The sequence below is a fragment of the Mauremys mutica genome, chromosome 16 (genome assembly GCF_020497125.1).
Source record: "Mauremys mutica isolate MM-2020 ecotype Southern chromosome 16, ASM2049712v1, whole genome shotgun sequence".
Lineage (NCBI taxonomy): Eukaryota > Metazoa > Chordata > Testudines > Geoemydidae > Mauremys > Mauremys mutica.
In genome coordinates, this window is record NC_059087.1 from 27,478,936 (window position 1) to 27,506,852 (window position 27,917).

Sequence of the window (27,917 nt, forward strand, 5' to 3'; positions counted from 1 at the left end):
TAGGGCAGCGTTTCTTGAACTGGGGGGATCCCTACCCAAAAGGTGGAGGCACAAGCCTATTGTAGGGGAGTTGTGGTATTGCCACCCTTACTTCGGTGCTGCCTTCAGTGCTGGGGGGCCGGAGAGCGGGCGGAGAACTGGCCAGGTGCCCAGTTCTGAAGGCAGCGCCGCCGTCAGCAGCAGCGCAGAAGTAAGGGTAGCATGGTATGGGGTGGGGGGGTCATCACACCCTGAAATATTTTCAAAGGGGGTCCCAACAAAATAAGTTTGAGACCCTCGGCTTCGGGGGTTGTGTTTTCCAGCTTGGTCAGTTTTGTTTGTAGTGGCAGCTGGGGCTCGAGAAGCAGAGGACTCCAGGGGCAGGGCTTTAAGAGAAACACCAAGTATCCCGATCCAATTGCGTGAGTGGCAACACTGTAACGGGGCAGGGAGACGGTGGCGGTGGAGAAACAGAAAACCCAAGAGGAGGAAATGGAGCGTGATGGGAAGAAAAACCCCAAACCAGAGGGGGGGGGCAGATGTAGACACCCCTAGACAGAGCCTAACTCAGGTGAAAGGGGAGGAAAGCAGAGTCGGCCAAGGGGGAGCAGCTAATAATTAAGGAAGCAGGGACAGTGGAGAAAGACACGCCAGGCTCCTTCGGAGCGGTCGAGGGACCTGTGGAGGTGCCCCACCCCACTGCAGTCCCAAGGAGAAGCAGCACAGGCTCTCTTTGGAGAGTCGGGAGAATCCCAGTCCTGGAGCAATCAGGGAGGTGAGTGGAGGGTCCTCAATCCACTGCCTGATACAAAGGGAGAGGACAGGGAGAGCGACCTCCCCCCCCATGGTGCGACGATTTATGGGCCAAAACAGAGCTGTGGGGGCAGAGCTGCGGCGGGAGCGAACGGTGTAAATAAACCGCACAAGGTGTCTCCGAGCCGTTTGGGGGCGAGGACGTAGGCAGGAGCGAGCCTGCCGTGCCAGTGCCAGTGCCCTAACGACCGCTGCGCTACGGAGGTGGCGCTCTCGCGCTTTCTGGGGCTGGGTTTGGTCTGCTACGCCGGGGACAGGCTGACCTGGCTTTGGCACCGAGAGGGACTGAGGCTGAGCATGGCTTCCCTCCGGCCTGCCATGTGCCTAAGGGGACGTCTACACTGCGGCTAGACACCCGCAGCTGACCCGTGCCAGCTGACTCGGTCTCCAGGGCTGCTGGGTCGTCTAACTGCGGTGTAGCCCCCTCCCAGGAGCCTGGGCTCCAGCCCAAGCCCAGACATCTACGCTGCAATTCAACAGCCCTGCGAGCCCGAGTCAGCTGGCATGGGCCAGCCCTGGGGTTCTAATTGCAGTGTAGACACACCCGAAATATCTCTGTGAATCTGGACCCCAGGCCCTGCCCCTCTCCTTTTCATTTCCTACAGGCCAGCGCAAGCGGCTCCCTGCTCAGCTGGCCTGCTTCTGTGAAGCCCTCTCTTGGGCACCTCCTACAATGCCTTGGTGCCTAGGAACCGGGCCTTGCAACGCCGCAGTCCTCTCTGTGGAGCGAGCAGTCAGGGCGGGATGGTTCAAGGTAATCAGGCTCCTAAAGCTGTTGCTAGGCTGTGAGATGGCCATTACTGCCTCGCATAGCTCCTGCGGAAATCAATGCGAATTAGGTGCTTAGGCACTTCTGCAAATCCCATTAGGTGTCCAAAAGCATCCTCAGGCATGTTATACCTTTACCAATCTGGTCCTTAGGTCTGGCCAGCCTCACTGTCCTCTGCTGCCAGGGGTGAATTAAACCAGTTTGAAAGGGGCCTGCCGAGGGAGCCAGCCTAGGAGTCTCTTGAAGACAGAGAGCACAGTTTGTGTCCACTGCTTCCTCAGTTATCCAAGGGTCTTGGGGGCTAGTTCAGGCTCTTCTGCCTTGGTGACATTGTGAAAGGCCCCCAGAAGCTATGGCAAGCCCCCCAACCTAGCCCAGCTCACACCTTTGTGGCTCACCTGCTTCCCTTCCCTGCCGCTCTTATAGAAGGGCTACAGACATCCCATTGCACCTCAGGAGGGCTTCACAGCGTTGCTAACTCTTGCAGTGCTGTGATTCTGGCCCCTGCTGCAGGAGCTCTCATGAAAAGCTCCTACCATCTATAATATGGGGGAAACACAGCATGAGTGAATGCCTGGTTGCCTAGGGGCAGATGTGGTGAGATGCAAGTCAGGAGATCATGCGTGGTAGCCCTGGTTCTTCCACTGCCCGTTGATAATATATCTGCTCCGCTTCTTATTAACCAAGGCCTCATACTGCTGTCTGAGGGGAGATAACAATAGCTCATCTATTTTCCCAGCTACAAAAACGAGTGCTTTGCCCAATGTCACTAACGGTAGCGATGAAAATGAAACACAGGCCTCTAATATAACAGACCCACATCTCATCTACTTTGCCACACTGTCTTTCAGAAGGAATGTGCCAAATTATGTGCTTATGTAACCCCTGCTAACAGTGTGGCTATGTCACCCTCTAGTGGCTATACTGCATATAGAGGCTTCCGATTTTGCGACTGTCTCCACACTAACAGCTGGTTCTTCTTCAAGTAGTGTCTCTATGGGTGCTCCACTTCAGGTGTGCCTGTGCCTCTTGAGCCCTTCATTGGTGCAGTCTAGCTAGCAGTGCCTGTTTGGCCCCCGCAGGTGCCCTATGCCTTCTCACGGCAGATACCGAGGCTATTCTAGGGGTGCACAGGCAAAATACCCTCAGTTCCTTCGCTCCCACCGCAGCCTGAGACAGAACCCAAGCATGGCCACCTAGACTGCTCAGCCTCCTGTTTTTTCTTGCAGGTAGACAGTTTCTAGTTGTAAGTTAGGGTTCAGTATAGTTAGTTTTCAGGTGAGAGGGTAGTTTTATGACATCACATCCAGAGGTCCAGGATTCCATCCCTGCTGGGGCCCCAAGGAGGGGCTTTGTCAGACATGGCTATACTGTCTGTAACCACTAGAGAGATTTGGGCACCTACCTGCTTAGCTCATTTGGAAATTCTGGCTCGCATGAATTTTTGGGGTCCAGCTCATGACTTTGGAAGCTTTAGGCTGGCAATACAGGGCCAGCTCCATTTCCCTTTTATTTGCTTCCTCATTTCAATATGGTGCTTGTTTTGTACATAAAGGACTTATCAGTGGCTAGGCCGTGGGCTGAGTGGGCAGAAAAGCAGCTTCAGGTTCAATCCGACCAGCTCAGAGGCCCTGAGGCTGAGGTGACAGAGCCAATGAATGATAATGCTAACAGCTTATGATGCCATTCCCATAACTGTGCCTTGCTGAAAAGCAGCCACCTTGGGGGCGGGAGAGGGCAGCCATTTCATACAGTGTGCCCTGCACAGGGGTGCCAGGCGGGGACTTGGTCTGTGTCATTGAGATGTTTGGATTTGAAGGTCTCTTCTGAAGGCGCGTGGCTCCTCCCTGTAATCTGCAAGGAACTCCACGTCCCCTCCAGAGGGAGCAGGGCTGGGTCCAGGGGCAGGGTCTCACACCACTAAGCATTAAAATAAACCAAAAGGAGCCCGGTGGGAGCCTTAATGCAGCCACGCAGCAGGCAGTGATCGGCAGAGGGCACGGGAGGAGAGAGCACCAAGGGTAGAGAAGAAATACACTTTTATTAGGAAAGCTTTCTGCAGATGTGCCAAATTCTGTAGTACCAATCACGCCACACAACTCCAGTGGAATGGACCCCCTTAACCGGGACAGCCTCTCTGAATGGCGTCAGGCCATAAATAGTACTTTCTTCAAAGCCACCACCAGCAGCAACATCCTCAGACACCGGAGGGGGCATCAGTCGAAACCAGCTCGACCCCACGCTGACCGAAGCAGCGTGCCTGCAGAGGAAGGTGATGCCCGGGGGGAGTTTACATCTTCAGAAGATAAAAAGCTACATGGCAAGGAAGAAACACAAACTAAACCCGAGAGAGTGAGCACCGCTGGTCCCAGTGCTCCACTGCTCTGGATCACACAGGCTCCGCAGCCGGCTCCTCTCTGCCACAGCCACCTTCAGGATGGACCATACAGGGGCCCTTGGCCTTGGGCACATGGCTAGCAACAAGGGAAGACTGGCACTGGCCTTGTCTGCCCCTCTAATACACGGAGCAAGAGCCTTGGCCTCTGGCAGCCATTCGCCAATGTGAATGCGACAGACCGGATTAGGATACAGGAAGCAAGCTAATCCGTTACTGCAGAATACAACACGGGGATTTCTAGTAAACAAGCGCTGCTTATGCAACCAATAATACTGCTACAAAAAGGACAAGGGGCCCTGCTCAGAGTCTCATGCAGCTCCCCCCTCAGAACTCAGGGCAGGCCAATGCAACCCGGCCAACCCTTCCACATCTGGGGAGCTCCATGCGGTCCTTCTCCCTGCAAGAGAAACATGGGACGCAAGCTGCTCCAGCCCCCGGGAGGAGAAGATACATAGCAGAGGGCACAGCGCAGCTTGGAGGTGGGCGTCTGTGATGGGCAAAGAGTCCGAGGCCCCAGTGTGGGACAGAGATGGCTCGGGGGCTTCTCCAGAGCCCACTTCCCAGTTCAGACCTCCATTTCCACTGACCCTTCCTGCAGACTTGCTGAGAGCAGAGAGGCTTCCTCTGCCTGCCAACACTTGTCTGGTGCAGTACCAGGCCAGCACCTGGGGCCCACGGGACTCCTCTACTGAACTGTCTGAGGGGGCATTATGGCTGCTTTGGGCTGCTCCAAGGTGGCTTCTCTGCTCTTCTTCCTAGGGGGCTTTTTAATGGGTGTTTTTTTGCTGGTCTGGTCGCTCAGGGGCGCGTGCTCCTGGCTGCTGCTGCTGCTGGAATTTTGCTTCTCTGCCCTTTTGGCCTCATTGACCGCGGTCTCCGATACAGGGCTGATCAGTTTCTGCAGGTTGGGGGAGGTTGGCAGCGCAGGCTTGCTGGATTTCTGGCTGCTGCTGGTGGCCACAGAGCGCTTGGCTTTCTGCGGAGGGGTGGGCTTCTCCCTCTGGGGCTGCAAAGGGCTCACCCCATTTTGCCGGGTGCTGCCATCGCCCTTGTTGAGGCTTTGAGTCTTTTCCTTCAGTTGAGCAGCCAGTAAAGTGGCTGCCTCCGAAGACAAATGGGGGTGGACGGCCTCGGAGCGTGGCTTGCTGTGACTGGGGCTCCGGGGGGCTTCCTTGCCTTCCCCTCCTTTCCTGTCTGGGTGGTAGGTTCCCATTTTTTTCAGAGCATTTTGGACGGCCCCATTGATGTTCTCCATCTGCTCCGAACTGGCCTTGGTCTTCTGCTTGGGCTTGGATGGTGACTGGGGCTCCCCAGAGAAAGCAGCTTTGCCCTCTGGGAAGCTCAGCTCTTTCAGATGTTTCTGCGCTTTCTCTTTGCTCCTCGCACTGCCCTTGTCGTCGGCTTTTCCGTGGAGACCAGCCGAGGTCTCACTCGGGCTTCTCTTTCTCTTGGCCTGAGTGTGCTCAGAGCAATCAGGCTGCATGGCCGCTCTCTCGGGCGACATGCTGGGAGCGGGTAGCGAGTTGGACTGGTTGGAGTTGTATTTCCCATGAATCCAGGACACTTTAGGCTTTGTGGCGGGATCGGGGGGAGGGGGCTTGGTTCTCTCCGGGGAGGGGGATTTACCATTCACTCCAGGGCTTTTGGTGTCCACTGTATTTTCATCTTCATCCTTGGACTGCTTGGAGAGGCGGGCGATTTTGGCATAGAGGGCTCCGCTGGTGGAGCCGGAGCCACAGGACGACCTTTCGCTGTCAGAGGATTTGAGCAGGGGTGTTTCGCTGCTGTCTGCTTGGAAGGCCTTGACGGAGCCCGTCTCTTTCAAGAAGGTGTACTCTCCAGCCTCCTCCGCGCTGATTGGGGGTGCCAGCTTCTCCACCAGGCTGCAGGCAGGGCCTCGCTCTTTGCTTTCACCCACACCCTCTGCAAAAGAGAAAGCACAGATCCATTACACTGTGCCATGGTGCACAGGAGCCAGGACGGGGCATGAGGGCCCCACAGCGAAGGGACGGGAGGAAAGGGTTGGGACACAAGCTATAATCAGGCAATGCTTTATACTACCCCCATGGGCCTTCTGTCCCTGCTATTCACTGCCCTATGCACCTTATACGCCTTCCCACAGTCCTGTTATACACCCACACACATCCATTGTCCCATAGGCCTTATAGCCACCCCCTCACATGGGCCTGCGATACCGTCCCCACCAGCCAGCCCCTCAGAGCAGAGCAGCCTCGTTTGTATGTTGGGGTTGGCTCTCTTGAAGGGGTTGGTCAGACAACCTAGGGCAATGGAGCAGCCAGAACACAGCTCAAAACCCCTCAGTACAATAACAAGGCCACATGCTGGAGGCTGACAACCTACAACTAAGGTCCGAGAAAATCATGCTTCTGGGACAAGAGCCTGCTGAGACATGGATTGCCACGAGGTGAAATGCTTGGCCCTCCTAAAAGGTTGGTGCGGCATCCAGGAGTCCTGGGCCCAGTGTCCCAGAATGAGGATCTGCAGGAACAGTGTCCATTCTGAGCAGAGATATGTGTTCTCTTGGTTTCTAAAATAACCATGGCTTTTATTTTAGAGCTGCTTTGGCGTTGTCAGGGTGTTGGTTTGGTTGCTTTATTTCTGAAGGAGAAAGAATCGTCCCATTGGCTTGGGAGAACCACACAAAGCACTGTACACACTTTGGACAGCTTCAAGAGCAGAGGAACCTCCAGGATGAGCCTTGGCAGCGTGCCTCTGAGACGTCAACTAGACAGAGAAGGAAAGAGTGCAACTGGGGGAAGGCGGGGCAGCATCTCTGCTGAGCTCCCATCTGTTGGGCAGGGCTGTCTTTCGGCGGATGGGTGGGCTGGTGCCAATCCCAGTGTGCACTGACAGACATTCTGTATCACTCCCCACTTGTGAAGGCATGTGACCCCCCTGCATCACAGGGGATGCTCTGCCAGGGGAACAACCCAGAGCTGGAGAGCCCAGATTGATTAGCAGTGGCAGTGGGGATCATCCTATCCAGCAGCACTATCAGGCTCCTGGCTCTGCCCACCCTGCCCAACGTCCACTCACCCTCATGGGGTACACAGTACACCGGTCCCTCGTCGGTGGTGTCAAAGGAGGAGAAGGAGCCCCGGGAGGACCAGGAGGGAGATGGTTGCTCCACTACTGATGGTGGCTCAATGAAACTGCAGTTCATGGTGTTCTCCGGGTCATGGTGAGCCACTGCAACGGGAGAGAGTGGAGAGTTTAGAGCAGCACTCTCACATCACCTCCATGTGCAATCTTCCTTGTACAACCTTGGGAGAGAGAGAGACTCCCTCTCCCAGAGAGCCAGTTCAATTTCGAGAGAGTGCCCATCCAGAGCCATCCTAGCACTTCCAACAGGGGCTACATACCAGGGAAACTGGTTGAAATAATAATTAAAAATAAAATAGTAAAACATCTCGATGATCATGGTATGATCTGAACTAACCAGGGTGGCTTCTAAAATGGAAACTCATACCTCTCTAGTCTATTACAATGTTTTGAATGTGTCACTAAAAATAGCTGGTAAAGGGAGAACCTGCTGACATAATTATTTGTGCTTTCAAAAAGCCTTTGAGAAAGTCTCTCGTGAAAGTTTTAAGACAACTAAGTTGTCATGAGTTGCAAGGTGAAATGTCGTCATGGATAGAAACTAGTCTAAAGACAGCGAGCAAAGAGTAGGAATAAACGGTCAATTTTCAACCTAAGTGGTTAATTGGAGGTGTCGCAAGGCTCCATACTAGGCCCTGTGTTATTTAATAGATTTATTAATGATCTGGAAATGGGGAGGGGAAGAAGGGTGGTGGCAAAATTTGCAGATTACACATTATTTAGGTTAGTCATGAGCGAACAACTGTGGATATTAATGATGTTAATGAATTTATATATCAAATGCTCTCTGCATTATATATAGTGAAGCCCTGTATATTATGCTATGAAAATGAAATCTTTTCCCCCCCGCCTGCTTGGAATAGTGAAGGGAAGAACAAGCTGTAACTATCTGCAGAATGTACTTTTGGTACTGAGCTACACAGGACACCACTGGGTTGGAGCCAGACACAGGCCCAGTGTTAATGATTTACTGGACTATGGACAATGACTAGAACTGATCAAACAGAAGAGAAACAATGTGAAAATTTTCAAAATGTTGCCGTTGTTTCCTTTTTATAGAATTCAAACCAGAACAATATTTTATTAATTTGAATATTTTTACCAAATATGTATTGAAATGCAAAGTAATTTACATCTGGAGAAATAATTCAAACCCCTCATACACCTCACTGGGTCCTTGATTCACAGACTCCGAGGCCAGAAGGGACCCTTGTGGTCATCTAGTTTGACCTACTGTATGACACAGGCCAGAGAACTGCCCCAAAGAAATTCCTGGAGCAAAACATTTAGAAAAACACCCAATCTTGATTTGAACATTGACTGTGATGGAGAATCCACCACAGCTCTTGGTAAATTGTTCCCATGGTTAACTGCTCTCACAGTTAACATTTTACACCTTATTTCCAGTCTGAATTTGTTCAGCTTCAACTCCCAGTAATTGGACAACATTAGACCTTTCTCTGCTAGACTGGAGAGCCCATTATTAAATATTTGTTCCCCATGTAGGTACTTATAGACTGTAATCAAGTCGGCCCTTAACCTTCTCTTTGTTAAGCAAAACAGATTGAGCTCTTTGAGGCTATCGCTATACGACATGTTTTCGAATCCTTTCATCATTCTCATGTCTGTTCTCTGAACCTCTCCAATTTATCAACCACCTTCTTGAATTGTGGGCACCAAAACTGGCCACACCAGCACCAAATAAAGACGACCTGAGCATTGTCGTGGAGATCTCTGCTCCATTTGCAAGAGCGCCCAAGAAAACAAACACAATGTTTTGGTGCGTAAGGACTGGCATGGAGAATAAAACTGAAAATCTCGGCATGCCAGTGTAGATTTTCAATGGTACGATCTCCTGTGGAACACTGCCCAGTTCCAGTGCACGCGGCTCTAAAAGGATATTGTGGAAATAGAGGAGGTTCAGACACAAGGATTTTGAGGTGTGGAAAAAGTTCCAGATGAGGAGAGATTAAAATGATGGGGATTGTTTGAAAGGAGACAAATAAGATGAGATATGATAAAAATAACCTAGCCCTAACGGATGTGGGTCAGGAGGAACCAGCTGCAGGTGTTCTTGCCCCTTCCTCTGAAGCAGCTGAACAGTGCATGAGAGCAAGGCTCAAATGAAGAGAGAAGGGCTGTAGAAAGCAGCTCACCAGAGTGCAACCTGTGAGTAGCTGGCTCCTTGACTGAAAGCGCTCTGCAGAGACACACTGGGTCCCGCCTTGGCTATGCAGTGCCAGCTCCACAACAGGAGGTTCCTGTGCAGAACAAACCCCCAGGGAACAGCGTTTCCTGTAGCTGTTTGGCTCACACATCTGGCTCTGGGTGACTTTCAGATAAATCATAGGCTGACAGTGGCTGGGAGAAAGCTGGCCACTTCCTATGGGCTCCTTCCACGCTGCTGGAGGTTCAGCCACTAAACACACACTGAATTCCCGCTTAGGCTCAAAGAGTACAGCAGCACTCAGGTTTCCCCACTCACCCAAGGCAAGGGGCCAGCTGTGATATATGGTCTTTCCTGACGCACAGGGTCGCTCTAGACATTTTGCTGCCCCAAGCACGGCAGGCAGGCTGCCTTCGGCAGCTTGCCTGCGGAGGGTCCGCCGAAGCCGCGGGACCAGCGGACCCTCCGCAGGCAAGTCGCTGAAGGCAGCCTGCCTGCCGCCCTCGTGGCGACCGGCAGAGCGCCCCCAGTGGCTTGCCGCCCCAAGCATGCGCTTGGCGTGCTGGTGCCTGGAGCCGCTGCTGCTGCCGCAGTTCCCAGGAAGTGGCAAACACGGGAGGACAATACCGCCCGGAAAAGCTTCCGGGCTCAGCCTGAAATGGCAGGTTATTCCCTGCCATGTACTCAGCCAGAGCACCTTTCACCATCAGCTCTCGAGTGCCAATGGATCAGCCTGGGTACGTATGTGAATGGGAACAGCTAGGTCCTGGGGATAAGCAGGGGGTGCCCTTGCCTAAGCATGGGCCCACTGGAAGGCTAGGGAGTGCTAACCTGCTAGAAGATGTTCTCTTGAAAGATCCCACGACACTTTGGGCGGATTTCAGAATTCCTGGTCCCATTAAAGCATTGGCAAAACTCCCACTGACTTTGATGGGGCTAGGCTTTCACCCTGGCCTCCCTTTTTGCACTCTCAGTTTTTGGGCACAAAAATTGCAGGCATATGTTTGCACAATATAAAGAAGAAAGGCTGTGACCCCATTCAGACTCCCGTAAGAGCCAGGGTGCTATGCCCAACGTCCTGGCCAAACTCCTACTCAGGCAATTCCACCTGGCCTCTGTACATTTTCCCTGTAGTAGCAATTGGACTGTGGTATTCACCTTCATTTCCTCTCCTAAACGGCTGTGTAGTGTAACATAGCTGCCAAGTCCCGCTCCTGAGGCGGCTGCATTTTAGTGGCAGGTGACATGATCGCTGTATATTTCTTTGCAGTCCTCATGTGGGCGTGGGAGGGAGGGTTGAGAGACTGCAGGAGTGTTTACAGAGCCCTTTCAGATCTTCAGGTGGGACATGCCAGAGGAGCAAGGACACAGAGCTGCATTTGGCACATTTCCGCATGAAGAGGCAGGCCCTGGGGTTGAGTCTGGAGGTGGGAGGGCAGTGCAGGTCTAGGGAGAGGATGTCAGTGTGTACAGAGAGGCGTGTACAGAGGGACAGAAAGCGCATAGGATGTTGAATACTTCCTGCATTTTAATGCCAAGTATTGCTGCTGATTTCCTAGGCAGGGTAGGTTTTGTGCGGCGCGGGCAGGGCAGTGAGAGGAAAGGTTTGCTGGGATTTCCCTTGCTGCTCATGGAGTCATGTGTGTTCGGGCCAGGAGGGGCCATCCCAACCGAACTCCTACATAGCCTGTGAGGAGGCTGCACGGAGGCTAGGCCAGCCCAGCATCAGGACTGGAAGCGAAGGCAAAGGCAGATCCCTGCCCCAGCTGCTCTTTTGGTGCGTGGTTCCATGTGGCTCTGACTTCAGCTTCCTCCTCTTGCACGCAGGAGGCTCCCTTTGAGCTTCCGTCCACTCGTCACATTCCTCGCTGCACACGGAAAAGCCAGCAGTAGCGTGGCCCTGCCTCCTGGGGGATGAAGCTGCGTCTGTGGCAAAGTCCCAGAGAGCCCCGTTGGATCAGCTTAGCAGGGATGCACAACAGCTTTCCCAGCGGCTGGGTGAACCGAGACTTACTCACAACCGAAACCTCCTCAAAGCTGGAGGATGCTGCCCAGACAGAAGCCAGTCTCCTCCGAGCAGTGCCAGGCCCATGGAGAGGAAGGCTGGGATGGACTCCAGAGGGCCAGTGCTGAGCAGCAGCTGGCTCGCAGAGCTGAGTATTCTTAGCTCCCGGCTGTTCTCAGATCATTCCTTTCCCCCTGCTCAGTCCCAGGAAGTGACAGAATGAAATTCTCCCTTCATCGTTGTTTAAACGTCCAGAGATTTCAAACAGGGAAATGAAGCCCAGCCGGTGAGAGGGAGCGTTTGTGAGCAGCTGCAGGGGAGAGAGGAGCCCAAGCCAAGACAGGCCCCATCTCGCCTGAGGTGTGATGCTTATTTGTGAAATAAACACGTGCTGAGTAGTGTGTCTCGGGGCTGGGGCTATTTGTATGCAACAAAAGACCCCTCAGCAGAGCAGATGCGCATGGAGGCCCCAGGAACCTTTCTTCTGGCACCAGCTGCTGGCAGCACGGTCTAGACTGAACTAGGTGAGTTTTCTCAAATCAGTAGCCCTGAGGTTTCTGAGATTGGCCCCAATGGTACTTGTCTTGAAGGGACAGCACAGGAGGGAAAGGCCACTGTGGTGCCAGAGGGTCAGGATCTTACGCAGCTGGGCTCACGGCCTGAACATTTAGCATGCTCCTCCAGAGATTCCAGCAGTGAGGAAGAGGTGGGATTTGAACTCGCGCTCTCCAGCTCAGTCCACCTTTCCCTAAGCCAAAGGGGTGCGCTCACGGCTTGGTACAGCTACACGGTGGTACCCTGTCGAGCTGCGAGGAGACATTTTGTACCACAAACCGCGCTTGAGATGAGGAGTTGCAGCTGGGGTTCCCTAGATATTGGAGCTACAGGCCCCTGTGCGGGGGCTGTGAAGCTTTAGGCGAGGCTCCTGTGCTCTGAGGACCTGTGGCTACCTTCGTGGAGCAGCTGTGGCACTCGGCAGGCTCAGGCACCATTCTCTGGGAGTTAAAGAGGGTAGAGACCTACTTGCCAGGCTCCCCACCACAGTGTGTCACCTTGCCCTGCACCTCAGACATTCCTCCTATCGCCATATCTCTACACCATAGGGGATGAAACAGGCTTCCTTGTCCCCCTTCCATGCCTCCCCCCAAACCCTCCTACATTCGCCGTATCGAAACCCTAGGAAGTCACATCAACAAACACTTTGTACAGCCAGGATGAAGGTTCAGTAAGTGCAACATCCCCCAGTGACACCTGTGGAAGCAAGGTAATGGTAAGCTGTGGGACAGACCCTCATGGGCTCATGGTACATTTCCACCAGCTGTGACACACCACCTCTTCCCACAGAACTTCACCAGCTAAGGAAACCCACCACACGTTAGTCCCCTCCGCAGCAGTGATGACGTCATGCTCCCCCCACAAACATGGAGCCCGCTGGAACCCGGACTCTGCACATCTCTCAGCACTGAGTATTTGCTGAGGTTGCAATTAGGGTTGTTTGTTATTGAGGAGACCCCCTGGATTGATCACAACCCCACGTAACATATTTTTATACATCACTCTCTCTTCGTCTACACTAAGTGCTGAGCGGTGTTTAAAAGCACATTAGCACGCGTCTGGACAAACCCAGTCTAGACAAAGCCAAAGTGCATTTCACTCTGTAAACGGTTCTGCTCCGTCTCTCACTTTCTAGTTTCTATGCAAAATTTTCTGCAGCAAATACTTACCCTTTCTGACCAGCGACTGGCCCTCGCTGTGCCTTGCTTATCTTAAAACGTGGAGATTTCATTTTCCTGGGTTTATACGGCTTGTTTTGAGGATTATCACAATATCCCTGCACTGTATATTACCCTGTCCTAGCGACATGGACTCAGTCTTAACTCCTCTTAACATATTTTTTTTTCTGGGAATTTCCTTGGGTTCTTTTATTGTAAAATTTCATCCATGAAACAAGAAACTCCCAGAGAATGTCCCCAGGGTTTATTTTTAATGATGTGATTATACAAAGTGTCAACCTCAGGTCGTATTTATTGTAACTTCCAGGGCCAGACTCACTGGTACACTCTGGAGCAGCACAATGCAGCCATAGCATAAGCCACTTCAGTGGGTGCACACTGCTTTGTATCACCTAAAGCAGGGGTCGGCAAATTTCAGAAGTGGCATGCCGAGTCTTCATTTAGTCACTCTAATTTAAGGTTTCCCGTGCCAGTCATACATTTTAACATTTTTAGAAGACCTCTTTCTCTAAGTCTATAATATATAACTAAACTATTGTTGTATGTAAAGTAAATAAGGCTTTAAAAATGTTTAAGAAGATTCATTTAAAATTAAATTAAAATGCAGAGCCCCCCAGACTGGGCAGTGTGAGTGCCACTGAAATCAGCTCGCGTGCCGCCTTTGGTACGCATGCCATAGGTTGCCTACCCCTGACCTAAAGCAATATAGAGCAACTGCAGTGTATGCCCCAGTTCCCGCTCCCTCCTGTACATCCTCCCGCACACCCCCTAAACTCCTCCTCCTTCCTGTACCCCCGCACATACCTCAGATCCTCCTCCCTTCTGTAACATGGGCATTGCCCTAGACACACACACAAACCCCGTAGAGAGCAGGGGACTTGCGTGGAACATTTAAAGGTCAATGGTCAGGAAACTGCTTCTTACATGTCCTCCTCAGCTTCGCAAGACAGGAGCCCTGATCGTCAGGCCCTACAGAGATTTGCAGGACTGAGACTCCCATTTTGCAGACAGGAGATCTGCAGCACAAGGACTACATGCCACAAGGGACCTTGCTTGGCCAGCAGACCCACAGGCATTGCCTACCTTTGGACCTCCATGGGCCACTGAGTTCCTAGGGCTGCAGGAGAAGCCGAGAAGGGCTATTTTCAGCGGAACTGAGGAACATTAGAAAACAAACAAACCCTGAGGAAATTCTCACACACCAACTTGGCTGTGGTTGCTGGCACAGACCAGTAGGGTGAGCACATGTTACCTTCCAAGAACAGGAAAAACACACATACTAGAAGCCCAGGCAAGGCGGGGTTACGACTGCACTTGTAGCACAAGTCACCAGACAATCCTCCTGGGGCAAAGGGCAGAATTAGGCTGGGTGCCTCGTGTTCAGACGTGCACCTGTCACTGCATTTCCTGGGGTCTGAATAGTGTTTGTGTTTGTTTTAATTCTAAGGCCCCTGCAAGGTGCCCCTGTGCACTCCCAGCACTGCCCTGCACCTGAAACGGGAACTCCACCTGAACTGATGCTTTCGCCTGGGACCTTCAAATTACCCTGGACAAGACTCTAGAGAAGGCCTCTCCAGCTCCAAGGCCTCCTTTTCCATCTCTAATTTCTATACAGAACATGAAGAGGTCTTTGCTAAATAACACCTGATCAGACCCCCAGCAGGCAGACTGGATGGTCTTGTGCAGCTTTTTCATCTGTGATCCTGCACTGAAGTGCTAATGCCTGTCACGGGCTGCCATAGGAACACAGCCCCTGTACAGCCCAGGTCACAGCAAGGTTCCACCTCGCCCAGTGTCCTATCTTCGAAAGTGGCCACACCCAGCTGTCCAGAGGAAGGGGTAAGAACCCCCTACCAGACAATTCTGGAATAGCACGTGCAGAGGGGAAATTTCTCCCTAGCCCTATCAGTGGTTGGTGGCTCATGGCCTGAAGCAGGAGGGTTTAGGTTTTATCCTATCCTCTGGAAACACCCAAAAGGGAAGGCAGATACAATGTCGGAGAGAGCAGTTGAGGGGCTTATTCCAGCATAGGAAGATAAGCGTGGCCCTATTGGGTCCACAGAACCCAGTATCCCATCTTCTAACAGTGGCCAGTGCCAGACACTTCGGAGGAATGACCAGAACAGGGCAATTATCGAGTGAAGTCCCAGCTTCTGGCAATCAGCGGTTTAGGGACACCCAGAGCATGGGGTTGCCCCCCTGACCATCTTGGTTAATGGACCTATTCTCCATGAACCGATCTAATTTTTTTTAAATCTAGTTATACTTCTGGTCTTCACAACATCCCTTTGCAACAAATTCCACAGATTGACTGCGTGTTCTGTGAAGAAGAACTCCCTCATGTTTGTTTTAAACTCCCACCTATTAATTTCATTGGGTGACCCCTGGTTCGTGTGTTATGGGAAGGGAAATATTTCCTTATTCCCTTTCTTCACACCAGTCATGGTTTTATAGACCTCTATCATATCCCCGCTTAGTCGTCTCTTTTCTAAACTGAACAGTCCCAGTCTTTTTAATCTCTCCTCAGATGGAAGCTGTTCCATAACCCTAATCATTTTTGTTTACCTTCTCTGTACTTTACAATTCTAATATGTCTTTTTTGAGATGGGGTGACCAGAACTGCACGCAGAATTCAAGGTATGGGCGTACCATGGATTTATATAGTGGCATTATGATATATTCTGTCTTATTATCTATCCCTTTCCTAATGGTTCCTAACAGTCTGTTCGCTTTTTTCATCCTTGCTGCACATTGAGTGGATGTTTTCAGAGAACTATCCACAATGATTCCAAGATCTCTTTCTTGAGTGGTAACAGCTAATTTAGACCCCATCACTTTGTATGTATAGTTGTGTATAAGTTCCAATGTGCATTACTTGCATTTATCAGCACTGAATTTCATCTGCCATTTTTTGCCCAGTCACTCGTTTTTGTGAGATCCCTTTGTAACTCTTCATAGTCTGCTTTGGACTTAATTATCTTGAGTAATTTTGCATCATCTGCAAACTTTGTCCCTTTTCCAGATCATTTACAAATATGTTGAACAGCATTGGTCCCAGTACAGCTCCTTTGGGGATCCCTCTATTTGCCTCTCTCCTCTGTGAAAAGTGACTGTTTATTCCTATCCTTTCCCCAATATTGTTTATACAGGCATCTATGAGAGAACCTCACCTCTTGTCCCATGACAGCTTACTTGGCTTAAGAGCCTTTGGTGAGGGACCTTGTCAAAGCCTTTCTGAAAGTCTAAGTACACTATAGCCACTGGGTCGCTGTTGTCTACATGTTTGTTGGCAGCCTCAAAGAATTCGAACAGATTGGTGAGGCATGGTTTCCTTTACAAAAGCTGTGCTGACGCTTCCCCAACATATTGCGTTCATCTGTGTGTCTGATCATTCTGTTCTTTACTATAGTTTCAATCAATTTGTCTGGTACTTTAGTTAGTACTCATTGGCTTGTAATTGCCAGGATCACCTCTGGAGCCTATTTTAAAAATCGGCATTACATTAGCTATCCTCCAGTCATCTGGTATGGAGGCTGATTTAAGTGATAGGTTACATGCCACAATTCGTGGTTCTGCAATTTCATATTTGAGTTCCTTTAGAATTCTTGAGTGATACCACCTGGTTCTGGTGACTTATTATCTGGTGACTAATTTATCAATTTGTTCCAAAACCTCCTCTATTGGCACCTCAATCTGGGACAGTTCCTCAGATTGGTCATCTAAAAGAATGGCTCAGGTGTTGGAATCTCCCTCAGGTTCTCTGCAGTGACAGTAGATGCAAATTATTCATTTAGCACAATGGCCTTGTCTTCTTTGAGTGCTCCCTTAGCATCTCAATCATCCAGTGGCCCCACTGATTGTTTGGCAAACTTCCTGCTTCTGATGCTGTTAGTTTTTGTGTCTTTTACTAGTTGCTCTTCACATTCTTTTCTGGCCTGTCCAATTATACGTTTACACTTGACTTGCCAGAGTTTATGCTCCTTTCTATTTTCCTCAGTGGGATTTGACTTCCAATTTTTAAGGTGTCTTGGTCTCTAATTGCCTATTTTACTTTGTTTAGCCATGGCGGCATTTTTTTTGGTCCTCGTACTGTTTTTTTTTTAAATTTGGGGTATATATTTAGTTTGAGCCTCTATTACGGTATTTTAAAAAGTTCCCATGCAACTTGCAGGCATTTCACTTGCGTGACTGTTCCTTTTAATTTCTCTTTAACTAGCCTCCTCATTTTGGTGTAGTTCCCCTTTTTGAAGTTAAATGTTACTCTCAAGGGTTTATTTGGTATCCCCCCCACACCAAGGATGTTAAATGTAATTACATTATGGTTGCTATTACCGAGTGGTTCATATATATTCACCTTTTGGACCAAATCAAGAATTGCCTCTCCCCTTGTGGGTTCCAGGAGCCGGACTAGCTGCTTCAATAAACAGTCATGAATGGTGTCTAGAAATTTTATCTCTGCATCTTGTCCTGAGGTGACATGCACCCAGTCAATAAGAGGATAGTTGAAATCCCCCATTATTATTGGGTTTTCTGGTTCTGTAGCCTCTCTAATGTCCCTGAGCATTTCACAATCACCATCACCATCCTGGTCAGGTGGTCAGTAGTATATTCCTACTGCTATACTCTTATTATTCAAGCACAGAATTTCTGTCCATAGCAATTCTATGGTACTGTTTGATTCATTTAAGATTTTTACGATATTTGACTCTGTGCTTTCACATACACTGCCATTCATGCACCAGCAGGATCTACTCTGTCATTCCTGTATATTTTGTACCCTGGTATTAACGTGTCTCATTGATTATAATCGTTCCACCAAGTTTCTGTGATGCATATTATATCAATATCCTCATTTAAAACCAGGCACTCAAGTTCACCCATCTTAGTATTTAGACTTCTTGCATTTGCATACAGGCACTTACGGAATTTGTCAATATTTAGTTGTTTGCCTTCATGTGATGTAATTCAGTGGGACTTTTTTTTTTTGTTTGACTGTTTCTCTTCAGTTCCTACCAGTACTTTATCGGCATCTATCCTCTCCTCCTTACTGGGGTACAGAGAATTCGTTAATAGATCCTCCCCTAAGGGATGTCTCTCTCTGAACCATGTGCTCCTCCGCATTCTCGGCTTTCACCCAGCCCTTAGTTTAAAACCTCTATGACCTTTTTAATTTGACATGCCAGCAATCTGGTTCCATTGCGGTTTCAGAGGGGCCCATCCTCCTTTCCCAAAAGGTCCCCAGTTCCTTATTAACCTAACACCCTCCTCCCTACACCATCATCTCATCCACGCATTGAGACCCTGCAGTTCTGCCTGTCTAACTGGCCCTGCGCGTGGAACTGGAAGCATTTCAGAGAATGCTACCATGGAGATCCTGGACTTTAATCTCTTACCTAGCAATCTACATTTGGCCTCTCTCCTACCTTTCCTTATGTCATCGGTACCTACATGTACCACGACCACCAGCTCCTCCCCAATACTCACATACGTCTCTCTAGATGCCTCGAGAGATCTGCAACCTTCGCACCCAGCAGGAAATTCACCAGGTGGTTCTCCTGGTCATCACAATCCCATAGATCTGTATTTCTAATGATCAAATCCCCCATTACTATTACCTGTCTCTCCCTAATAATTGGGGTCCTGTAGCGGGGTGGTCACCCCCTCCTGCCCTGAGGGGCTTAGAACAGCCCAGCAGAGGGCTGTGGCTGGGGCAAGCAGCTCCCAGGCTGATTGGGGAAGTAGGCACAGCTGGGAGCCATGCCCTAAACAGACCACAGCCAGCCCCTATAAAAAGGCTTTGAGCCAGAAGCACAGACAATCTCTCTCTGCCTTCGGGGGGCAGGGGGGGCTGGCTGCTGGGAAGCTCAGGGTGCCTAGAGTGAGGCAGGGCTGAGGAAAGGCCAGAGGGGCTGGGGAACTCCAGGCTGGCAACTACCCAGGCTGTAGGGCCTTGTCCAAGGCCCCAGAGAGGCACTGGGTTGCAGAGAGAGGCAACAGGTCCAGACCCAACCTTGCCTATGATGAGTGGTTGACACTGCAGTATGCCCAGGGCGCGGGGGCTAGTTGGTGACTGGCAGTAGCCTATGACTGAGGTGAGGTAGGGATAGGGGGTGGGGGTTCCCCTGGGTGAGGAGACCCTGAGACTGCAGGGGTATTGCCGGGGGCAGCGGCAAACACAAACACAAGGGGCACTGGGTCCAGCGGCAGCAGAACACCAGCCTGCAGAGGGCGCTCCAGAGGCTGGAAGAGCTAATTCCCTGGACAACCAGCAGGAGGTGCCGCAGGGATGAGTCACGCATCGCTACAGGTCCCCTCCCTCAGAGAGGTGTTCTCAGTGTGAGAGGAGAGCATGACGTCATCTGGAAGGAGGAGCCTGACTATGGGATCACTTCCCTCTGCTCCAGCTTAATGTTCTCTTTCCCTGAGACTTTCATCCTCCTCGACAGCACAGAGGTGGTCAGAGCGGGGGTGCTGTGTCCTGGAAAGCCTCCTCTATGTACTTCTTTGCCTCCCTTAGCATCTCCAGTTTTGCCACTCTGGTCTCCATAGCCCATACTGTGTCTCTTGAGGGCCAGGAGCTGCTTACACTGAATACACACACACATGCCACCAGCCCACAGTGCAATAACCTGCATAGCCCCCACTCTGCTGCTGGACTGCTGCCTGCATTCTCTTTACTCCGGCAGGGTTTCTTTTTGTTTCTGTGTGTGTGTTTCTTTGGAGGACCAAGGCTACTGACATAAGTTTAGAGAATGTTTGTTAGGCATATCTGGCTCTTATGTTCCCTCTCAAAATGCCCCTGCAAAATTCCACTGTTTGCTGCTCCTATCTGCTAGCTCCTCTGGTCGCTTAGGAGCTGGCTTTAAAAACCCTTGTTCTCCCTGAGTTAGCCCCACCCCTTCGCCTGGGATCCTAAAGGGGATCAAAGGAAGCAGGTTAGAGCCTGGTCAGGAAGCTCTCAGCTGAGCCTAGTGGGCTGCTAGGCTCAGCTAGGGTGACCAGATGTCCCAATTTTATAAGGACAGTCCCGATTTTTGGGTCTTTTTCTTATATAGGCTCCTATTACCCCCCCCACCCCCGTCCCGATTTTTCATGCTTGCTGTCTGGTCACCCTTGGCTGAGCACATGGCCCCCCAGACAGACCCCACTATAAACTTCAATCAAGCAGGCCCACAGCAAGCAAACCCACAGACAACAAACTCACTCCGCGTGCCTCCTTCACCTGGAGAACTAACTGGCAGCCTCGCGTTCGCTGCTCCTGTTCACTAGCTCCTGCCCAAGTAGAATCACTATTTTTTCCTTCTGGCCCCTGCGGACTCACTCACTCCAGTGCAGAATAGGTGTAAAACGCGACTGCATCACAATGGGAGTGCCCTGCTCTCCTGCGCATAGGGGCAAATGGCTACAGCCAGCTCGGCTCTGATCCTCGGCCTTCCCCTCATTGACACAGGCTCTGCCCCTCTCCACCCACGTGGATGAAGAACCGCACCAAGCTATATCTGACAAGAGGCACAACTGGACCCTGCAGGCCCATGAACTGGCATTGCCTGGGCTGTGCCCAAAATCCCAGTGGGGGTCGGGCGACAGGGCTGGTTTAGTGCCCAGCCTCTCCTGGAGCTCCCAAACCTTGGACTGGATTTGTGCTTCTGCCCAGTTCCTCGAGGAGCTGAAGCCAGACTCCCAAATGGGAGGGCGTGTTTGCCCCTTCCTCCCAACAGGCTGCACTTCTACTCCTGGCACTGCCCCTTCATCCTGCTGAGGAGCTGCGGGGGGATCGGCCTCCAGCCCACTCCGAAGCCAGGATAATAATAAGACCACATGGCAAGGTCTGCGAGCCAAGGCAAACAGAGCAGCCTGTGACCAAAGCATTTCATTCCAATGAACTAACAGGCCCCTGGCAACACAAACAGTCTCTGCGGCTGCCTGCCTCCCCCTCGCCTTAGCGGGAGTACCGGGTGTGAGAGCCGATCATGGCTCCTTGGACTTTTGCTCAGCAGGCCCTGAGGAGCAGCCATGCTCCCGGGCAGAGGAGCCTTCCTGTAATTGGTGCATTGCCGCTCCGCTAATTAAAGACCACTAGCCAGCCAGAGAGACAGTGGGGACTCTGCCCTTGACGGGTCAGGAGGAGCCGTGCCAGTCAGCCTGGGGCACTACCCGCTGAATGGGCGAGTGACGCTCAGGAGCTCAGCCGTAAGGAGCCGCCTTTCATACAGCCGGGGCCCAAGAGGAGTTCTCCCTCTGTCTCCCTGTTTACACAAACGTCTGATTTGCAGCCTGCTCCAGGAAGCGCACACAGCTCCATTCATCCTTCCCCACCGGAGCTGCCGCTCGTCCAGAAAGGCCTGCTTCACTCGCTCCCATAAACACAGCGTTTGTTATCGTTTCGGGGTAATGGTCCTCCCGCTCTGGTTCCCTTGGCTCCCAGCCACAGTCCTAGAGCTACAGCTACGCCACGAGAAAGCAGCGTCTCAGGAGAGCAGCACTCGGCGCAGCTGCCCGCAGTGGAGGGGAGCTGCCAGGCTCACGGGCCGCGGGCTCTTGTGGAGAGCTGGCACCTGAGTGCCCTGGGCTGAGGATGGGCTGGGAATGGGGCGGCTCAGCTCTCCTTCAGTGCGGGGCTGGGGGAGGAAGTTACACCCCAACCACAGCACAGGGGCAATCACTCAGTTATTGCAAACCAACCCAAACGCATCGCAGGTAAGACTCCCAGCCTATCCCCACCACCTCGCTCTAGCTCCACTGTACAGCACGGGATGACAAGACATATGCCCCTTTAAAGGAGGTTCCAGGGACAGCTCGTGGATGGGACATGGGTACAAGAAGCCGTGCAAAGGTCCGGAAAGGTGTTCCCACCCCCTGCGCAAACACCAGTGGGATGTTGCTCAGACGCTATCCTAGCAGCCAAGCTGCGGGCAGCTCCGTGGGACACTTAGTGCAAATTATTCAGGGAGCTCTTTGGCAGACTTCCAAATAATTTGCATGTGACCATAAACTTCCAGACAGTGACAGGGACATGGCATTGAGTTGCACAGATTGTGGCAGCTGTGGTTGGAGCAGGTGAGTGGGTTCTGGAGAGGGTCTCAGGGGGATAGATGGGTCGGTGCTGGGGTGTCTGGGAGAGGCTGCAGTAGGTGAGTGCATGGGTTTGCAGGTGGGGGAATCTGGGAGGTATCTGGTGGGCAGTTGGGTGGGTGTTGGGGGGTTCCTGCAATGTGTGATGGCAGTTCCTGGGGGTATGGGAGTAACTGGAGGTTCTGGGTGCCTTTAGCCATGCTGCCAGCTATCACAGTTTTATTGCAAATCTCATAATAGTGTTTTTCTAAAAGCCCTAGCTCCTGGAGTCAGGTGATTACAGGAGAATCTCACCTTGCATTAACAAAGGTTAAGGTCACATGTTCTCCGCAGCCATGGCAGCTTTCATATTACAGCTTGCTACTAGAACATGGGTACAAGCTCACTGGATAATGTGCACTAAGTGTCACATGAAGCCGCCCAAAAGTTGGCAGCCAGGATAGCGTCTGGGTGCATCAACTCTGCATCACTCATTATATGCATGTTCCATCAGTAAGGTGTTATGTGAAAGCTGTCCGGGCTGTGGAGAAAAACGTGACCCTTCAAGGCTCAAACACCAGAAGGCAAATAAACATTTATTTTAAAAAATCCTGTGATATTTAAGCCCATGCCATGATCCTTGCACACTGGATGATGGGTATGCAGATCCTGCCATCTCTCCTGCTCCAGATTTTGGTGGTGTAAGCCCTGCATGGACACCCAGAGCAGGGCTTCTCCCACCCCTCACCCTCTGTGTGGCTGGGCAGGGTTGAGCAGGATCTTCATCTTAAACATGAACAAGGTGTTTCGCTGACAGCCCAGTCTGTATTTGGAGAATTTAAATTCTAAACAAGACCTCACTACTGTCAAAGAACAGCACATTCCAACGTACGATTTGCACTTCTTTGTGTCTCCCGCCACATCACACATGACACACGATGGAAACAGCAGGAGATTCATAAATGAACCACCACACTGTGACAGTGGGAAGGTTTTAACCCACCAGCACAAACATGAGCCAAGACAGAGAACAGCTAAGGCATCAGCAAGCAACCTCCAAGAAGAAATTAAAGACTTGTTGAAAACTCCTCAAATTGCTACACCCAGCCTCGCCACCCACCCATGGCCCTGCAATCACACTGCGAAGTTCACTACTCTCATTGCTACACACAGCCCTGCAATGCACTGCAAAGCTCACTGCTACACTCGACCCTGCAACCCCACTGCAAAGCTCACTGCTACACATGGCCCTGCAACCCCACTGCAAAGCTCACTGCTACACATGGCCCCGCAATCACACTGCAAAGTTCACTATTCTCATTGCTACACATGGCCCTGCAACCCCACTGCAAAGCTCACTGCTCACTGCTACACTCGGCCCTGTAACTCCACTGCAAAGTCCACTATTCTCATTGCTACACACGGCCCTGCAACCCACTGCAAAGTTCACTACTCTCATTGCTACACACAGCCCTGCAATCCACTGCAAAACTCACTGCTACACTCGGCCCTGCAACCCCACTGCAAAACTCACTGCTCTCATTGCTACACACGGCCCTGCAACCCACTGCAAAGTTCACTACTCTCATTGCTACACACAGCCCTGCAATCCACTGCAAAACTCACTGCTACACTCGGCCCTGCAACCCCACTGCAAAGTCCACTATTCTCATTGCTACTCACAGCCCTGCAACCCCACTGCAAAACTCACTGCTCTCATTGCCACACACGGCCCTGCACTCTCTTCTTCAGACTGAAATGGAGGCAACGGGACTTTGCACGGAGTACAGAAGGGTAATACTCTGGAACACACACAACCACACACAGCACAACCCAACGTACAACATAGCACACGCATACTTTACATCCAGCACCACATAAAATCCCATCAGTTTATCCGTTGCAATGCAACACAACAAACACACGTTACACCTCCCTCAGCATATACATACCATGCATTCAGACATCACAACAGCAAATACAGCATAAGCTAGTTTTAGAAGGGCACACATTCCACACTTGGGCCCCATAGCAGCTGGAGTCAGGGGGCCAATAGCTCCTTGCAGCAGGACAGTCAAGTTTCCTGTGCAGCACAGAGTGGGTGTACTCTGAGCAGCAGGCAACAGGGTTGGGATTGATACTTGGCTGTTGATTGCGGGGGGGCCCTTGGCTGTTGATTTGCTTGTTGCTAGCCTTGGGGGATAGTGGGTTGTCTAGGTTAGAGCCTTCTACTCCTTCCACAGCTGGGTTAGGGGCTGGAAAACACACACCAGAGCAGTTAATGAGCCATACCACCTTACCGACAACTTTAGGCAGTTTCTGGCGATGCAGAGGAATTCGGGGGAGTTTCATGCTAATTCGACTGAACCGGCCACACAAGCGCCCTGGCGATTTCTTGCTTGCTGCTGGGTCCTGGTTCCCACTGCAAGAAAATACTGTGCATCAGTCAGAGAGCTGGCAGAGCAGGAGCAGGTGCAGCCGCGCTAGGCCTGCAGGGGTATGTACAGGGATCCCAACAGCCGCATGCTGGAGACGTTTCAGATGGGCCAAGCCTGGGCATGGACCCAATGCTGAGAGCCCGAAAACAAGGCCCCAGGTCCCCAGAGAGCTGAGCTGAGCAGGGTCAGGACTCGCACAGAATGGGAATGCAGGCGCAGCACCACCGCAGCCTGGTGCAGGGTCCCCAGGGGGAGCCATCGCCAGCGAGGTGCCAGACTAGACAGGGGTTTACAATCTTGGCCCGGAGCAGCCTGGGGCTGGACAGTGAGACATGCGTGTCGGCATCTGCGCTCCCAGCGGCTCAGCCCCGCCCTTGGGCAGTAAATTCAGTCTCAAGTGCAATTCTGACCTGCCGGGTACCTGAGGCTCAGTAACTCACTAGCCTTGCTAATGGTGCTGGCACCTGTATCCTCACAGACCAGCCTGCTGGGGCTGATAGGAAATCTCTTCCCACTTGCTCCTCTCTGCCACCACGTCCTCTCTCATTATCCACCGTTCCTGACCTCACATGAGGCCTCCAGCCTCTATGCTCCAATCCAGGCTGGGCTCACAAATCCCATTCAAAGGTACAATGGCAGGTAATTGAATTTCTTATTACCGCACTGACTCTGCCGCAACTACGCCATCCTGGAGAGCTGCTTCTCCCACAAACACGTGTGCTCTCCCATTCCACCCCTTGAACATGAGGGGAACTCCCGAAGGCAGTCACACTCCTAGTGGATGTCTAATTCATGTCCTCTTTCAGACCTCTCCTTAACACCTGGCAGTGCTTTGGCTGGGACCGCAAATCCCACCCCTTGGCAGTGCTTTCACTGGCACCACCTGCAGCTGCCGAGACTACACCTGTATGCCAGTGCATCCCCTTTACCGTCTCTCTCCTCTGCATGCTGTGTCATTGCTGGTACCGAAAGCATCCCTCTATTCACACCCTACACACTATTGTAATAATCTTTGTGAAAAATATGTCTTGTGAAGTATCATTTAAAAACTAATGACACACTGATCATCAATCTTCTTGTGTAATGTGTGTAAAAATGCATATTAAGCGTTATGAACATAAGCTGAAATTATAACTATAATGCATTTATCAGAGAAGTCTGGGGTGGGGATAAACCAGTTTCTCAAAGATGAAGGACAAGTCGACATCTCTAGCCATCAAAGCTGACTGGCAATCACCTGTCAAGTGGCCATTCTTTGGTAACGAATCGAGGCAAGAACCGATCCATCAGCATTTTAGCAAACACCACCATGGAACCACTAGACTTCATGTCTCCGTCCTCACAAGTGGAATGAACATTATCTAGGAGTAACCCTCAGGAAAATCCATTTCAAGGGGTGACTGGACTATAAAAGTGTGGGACAAAACCACCCCATGTTCTCTCTCTCACTCTCTTTTTCACCTAAGACAAAGGAACCAGCCTTTTGACTTTGGGAAGAGATCCTGACCTGAGAACAGAGCTGGTGCCAGGCATAAGCAGGTGAAGCAATTGCTAGGGCCCCAAGAGGCTCAAGGGGGCCCCCAAGAGGCTCAAGGGGGCCCACTAGTCACTTTTTATTTATTATTATTGGGGGAAATATTCCTGCTTAGGGGCCCCAATGGGCTAGCACCACTTCTGCCTGAGAACTTGGCCAGCCATGTTGCTGGGACCCTGCGGTGAGGATTTTACCTTGAACCAAGTCTAGCTTGTTAAGTTTTAACTACTAGGAACCAGTCTAGTTTTGGTGACCAAGCTGAGTGAACAGCAAATCTAACAAATGCAACAGTAAAAACACTGCAGATAATGAACTTGCTTCCAAACTGAGGGAAGAGGCAGTGTTGCAAACTCACAGTTTTACCATGAATCTTGTGTCCGATGTTGTATGATTGAAGATGACCATGTATATCATTGTTGCTATCACTGTCGTACAATTGTACTAAATTATGATACAAAGTATGTCATGTAAGGTGTAAATGGAAAAGTTACACTCAGTCAAGTATGATTATCCTGGCAGGAGGATGGACTAAATGACCTCCTGAGGTCCCTTCCAACCCTGATATTCTATGAAATCCATGTATCGTCACTATATCTGAAGTTATGAGTTTTGGCTATGTATTTGTATCTCAAATGTGTTTACTCTTGGGGTATTAAGAGCATGTGATGAGGACATGTGACCTCTGACTCCATCTTTGTCAGTAACTTTCTGTATGCAGGGGCTGTGGGCTTTGTTTGGGACAGTAAATTTCCATGCACATAGCAGAGGATATAAGACACACCTAAGACATCTCCATTTTGCCTCATTCCTACTCCAATTCTCTGGATTGTGGATTTACAACTAAATAGAGTATTTTGAACTATGGACTGAGGCCCTTCCAATCTTTCAGAAGTTACCAGAGGGACTTTTGCAAACCAGCAGACTGTTCTATCACTGCTATGAACCTGATCTATGAACACTGAAAATCATCTATATGTATATGATTCTTTAGCTATTGAATACACTCTTCCTTCTTTTATTAATAAATCTTTAGTTAGTTTACTAAGGATTGGCTGACAGCATGATGTTTGGGTAAGCTCTGAGATACATACTTACCTGGGGGTAAATGTCTGATCCTTTGGGATTGGGATTGGTAGACCGTCAGATATGGTGAACTGGGTTTTCAGTAACATCTCACTATATTAGACAAGTGGCTATTCTCTGACAGGAGGGATGTAAACAAGTATTTACAATTCACCTGTAGGACAGTTTGCAGAGCACGTACGGAATGGAATGGCCTAACCCCATGACCTAGCAAGGGTTTTTCTAGCACAGAATATAAAAAGAGTGGGGAAAATGGTTCTGGTCACTTCTCCTCTCTCACCTCTACTGATGGCAGCAAGATTGTTTGAAAGACAAAGAGCCATCACTGAAGTGGGGGTAGTGGTCCTAGCTGGAAGGTTTTCTAGTTAGTATGGACTGCTGAAAGCTTTTGGGTGAGAAACAATTTTTTGGTTTCAAATCTTATTTAGCTTGGTAAAATTTAGAAGATAGTGTGTGTGTTTATCTTTAATTGGTTATGGTTTTATTACTTATAATCCATCTTTCTCCAGTTAATAAACTTGTTTCAGTGTTTTATCTAAACCAGTGTGTTTTGGCTGGAGTGTCTGTGAAATCTTTACTCAGGTTAACAAAGGCTGGGGCATAATAAAAGCCATGCTGACTCTTCTTCTACACATCATAATTCTGTTCTTTACTATAGTTTCAATCAATTTGCCTGGTACTGAAGTTAGGTTTACTGGTCTGTAACTGCCAGGATTGCCTCTGCAGCCTTTTTTAAAAACTGGTGTTACATTAGCTATCCTCCAGTCATCTGGTACAGAGGCTGATTTAAGCAATAGGTTACATTGCAGATCTCCCAGCAGATC

The 27,917-nt window shown here is 50.6% G+C and overlaps 1 protein-coding gene across 2 annotated transcripts in view; it reads right to left on the reverse strand.

Moving 5' to 3' along the window:
* Window positions 1-1,494: 1,494 nt before the first annotated feature.
* Window positions 1,495-27,917, reverse strand: part of SCARF2 (scavenger receptor class F member 2) — a 98,034-nt gene continuing 71,611 nt past the window's right edge. Inside the window, exons 9-11 of one of the 2 annotated variants that reach the window (XM_044990317.1) lie at window positions 24,339-24,460; window positions 7,017-7,169; window positions 1,496-5,882 (exon numbers count right to left, since the gene is read on the reverse strand). In XM_044990317.1, the coding sequence (XP_044846252.1) occupies window positions 4,645-5,882; window positions 7,017-7,169; window positions 24,339-24,460 (1,513 nt within the window). In that variant the 3' untranslated portion in view covers window positions 1,496-4,644. Of the gene's footprint in view, window positions 5,883-7,016; window positions 7,170-24,338; window positions 24,461-27,917 lie in introns of both variants that reach the window. The other variant, XM_044990318.1, reaches the window with a different exon arrangement.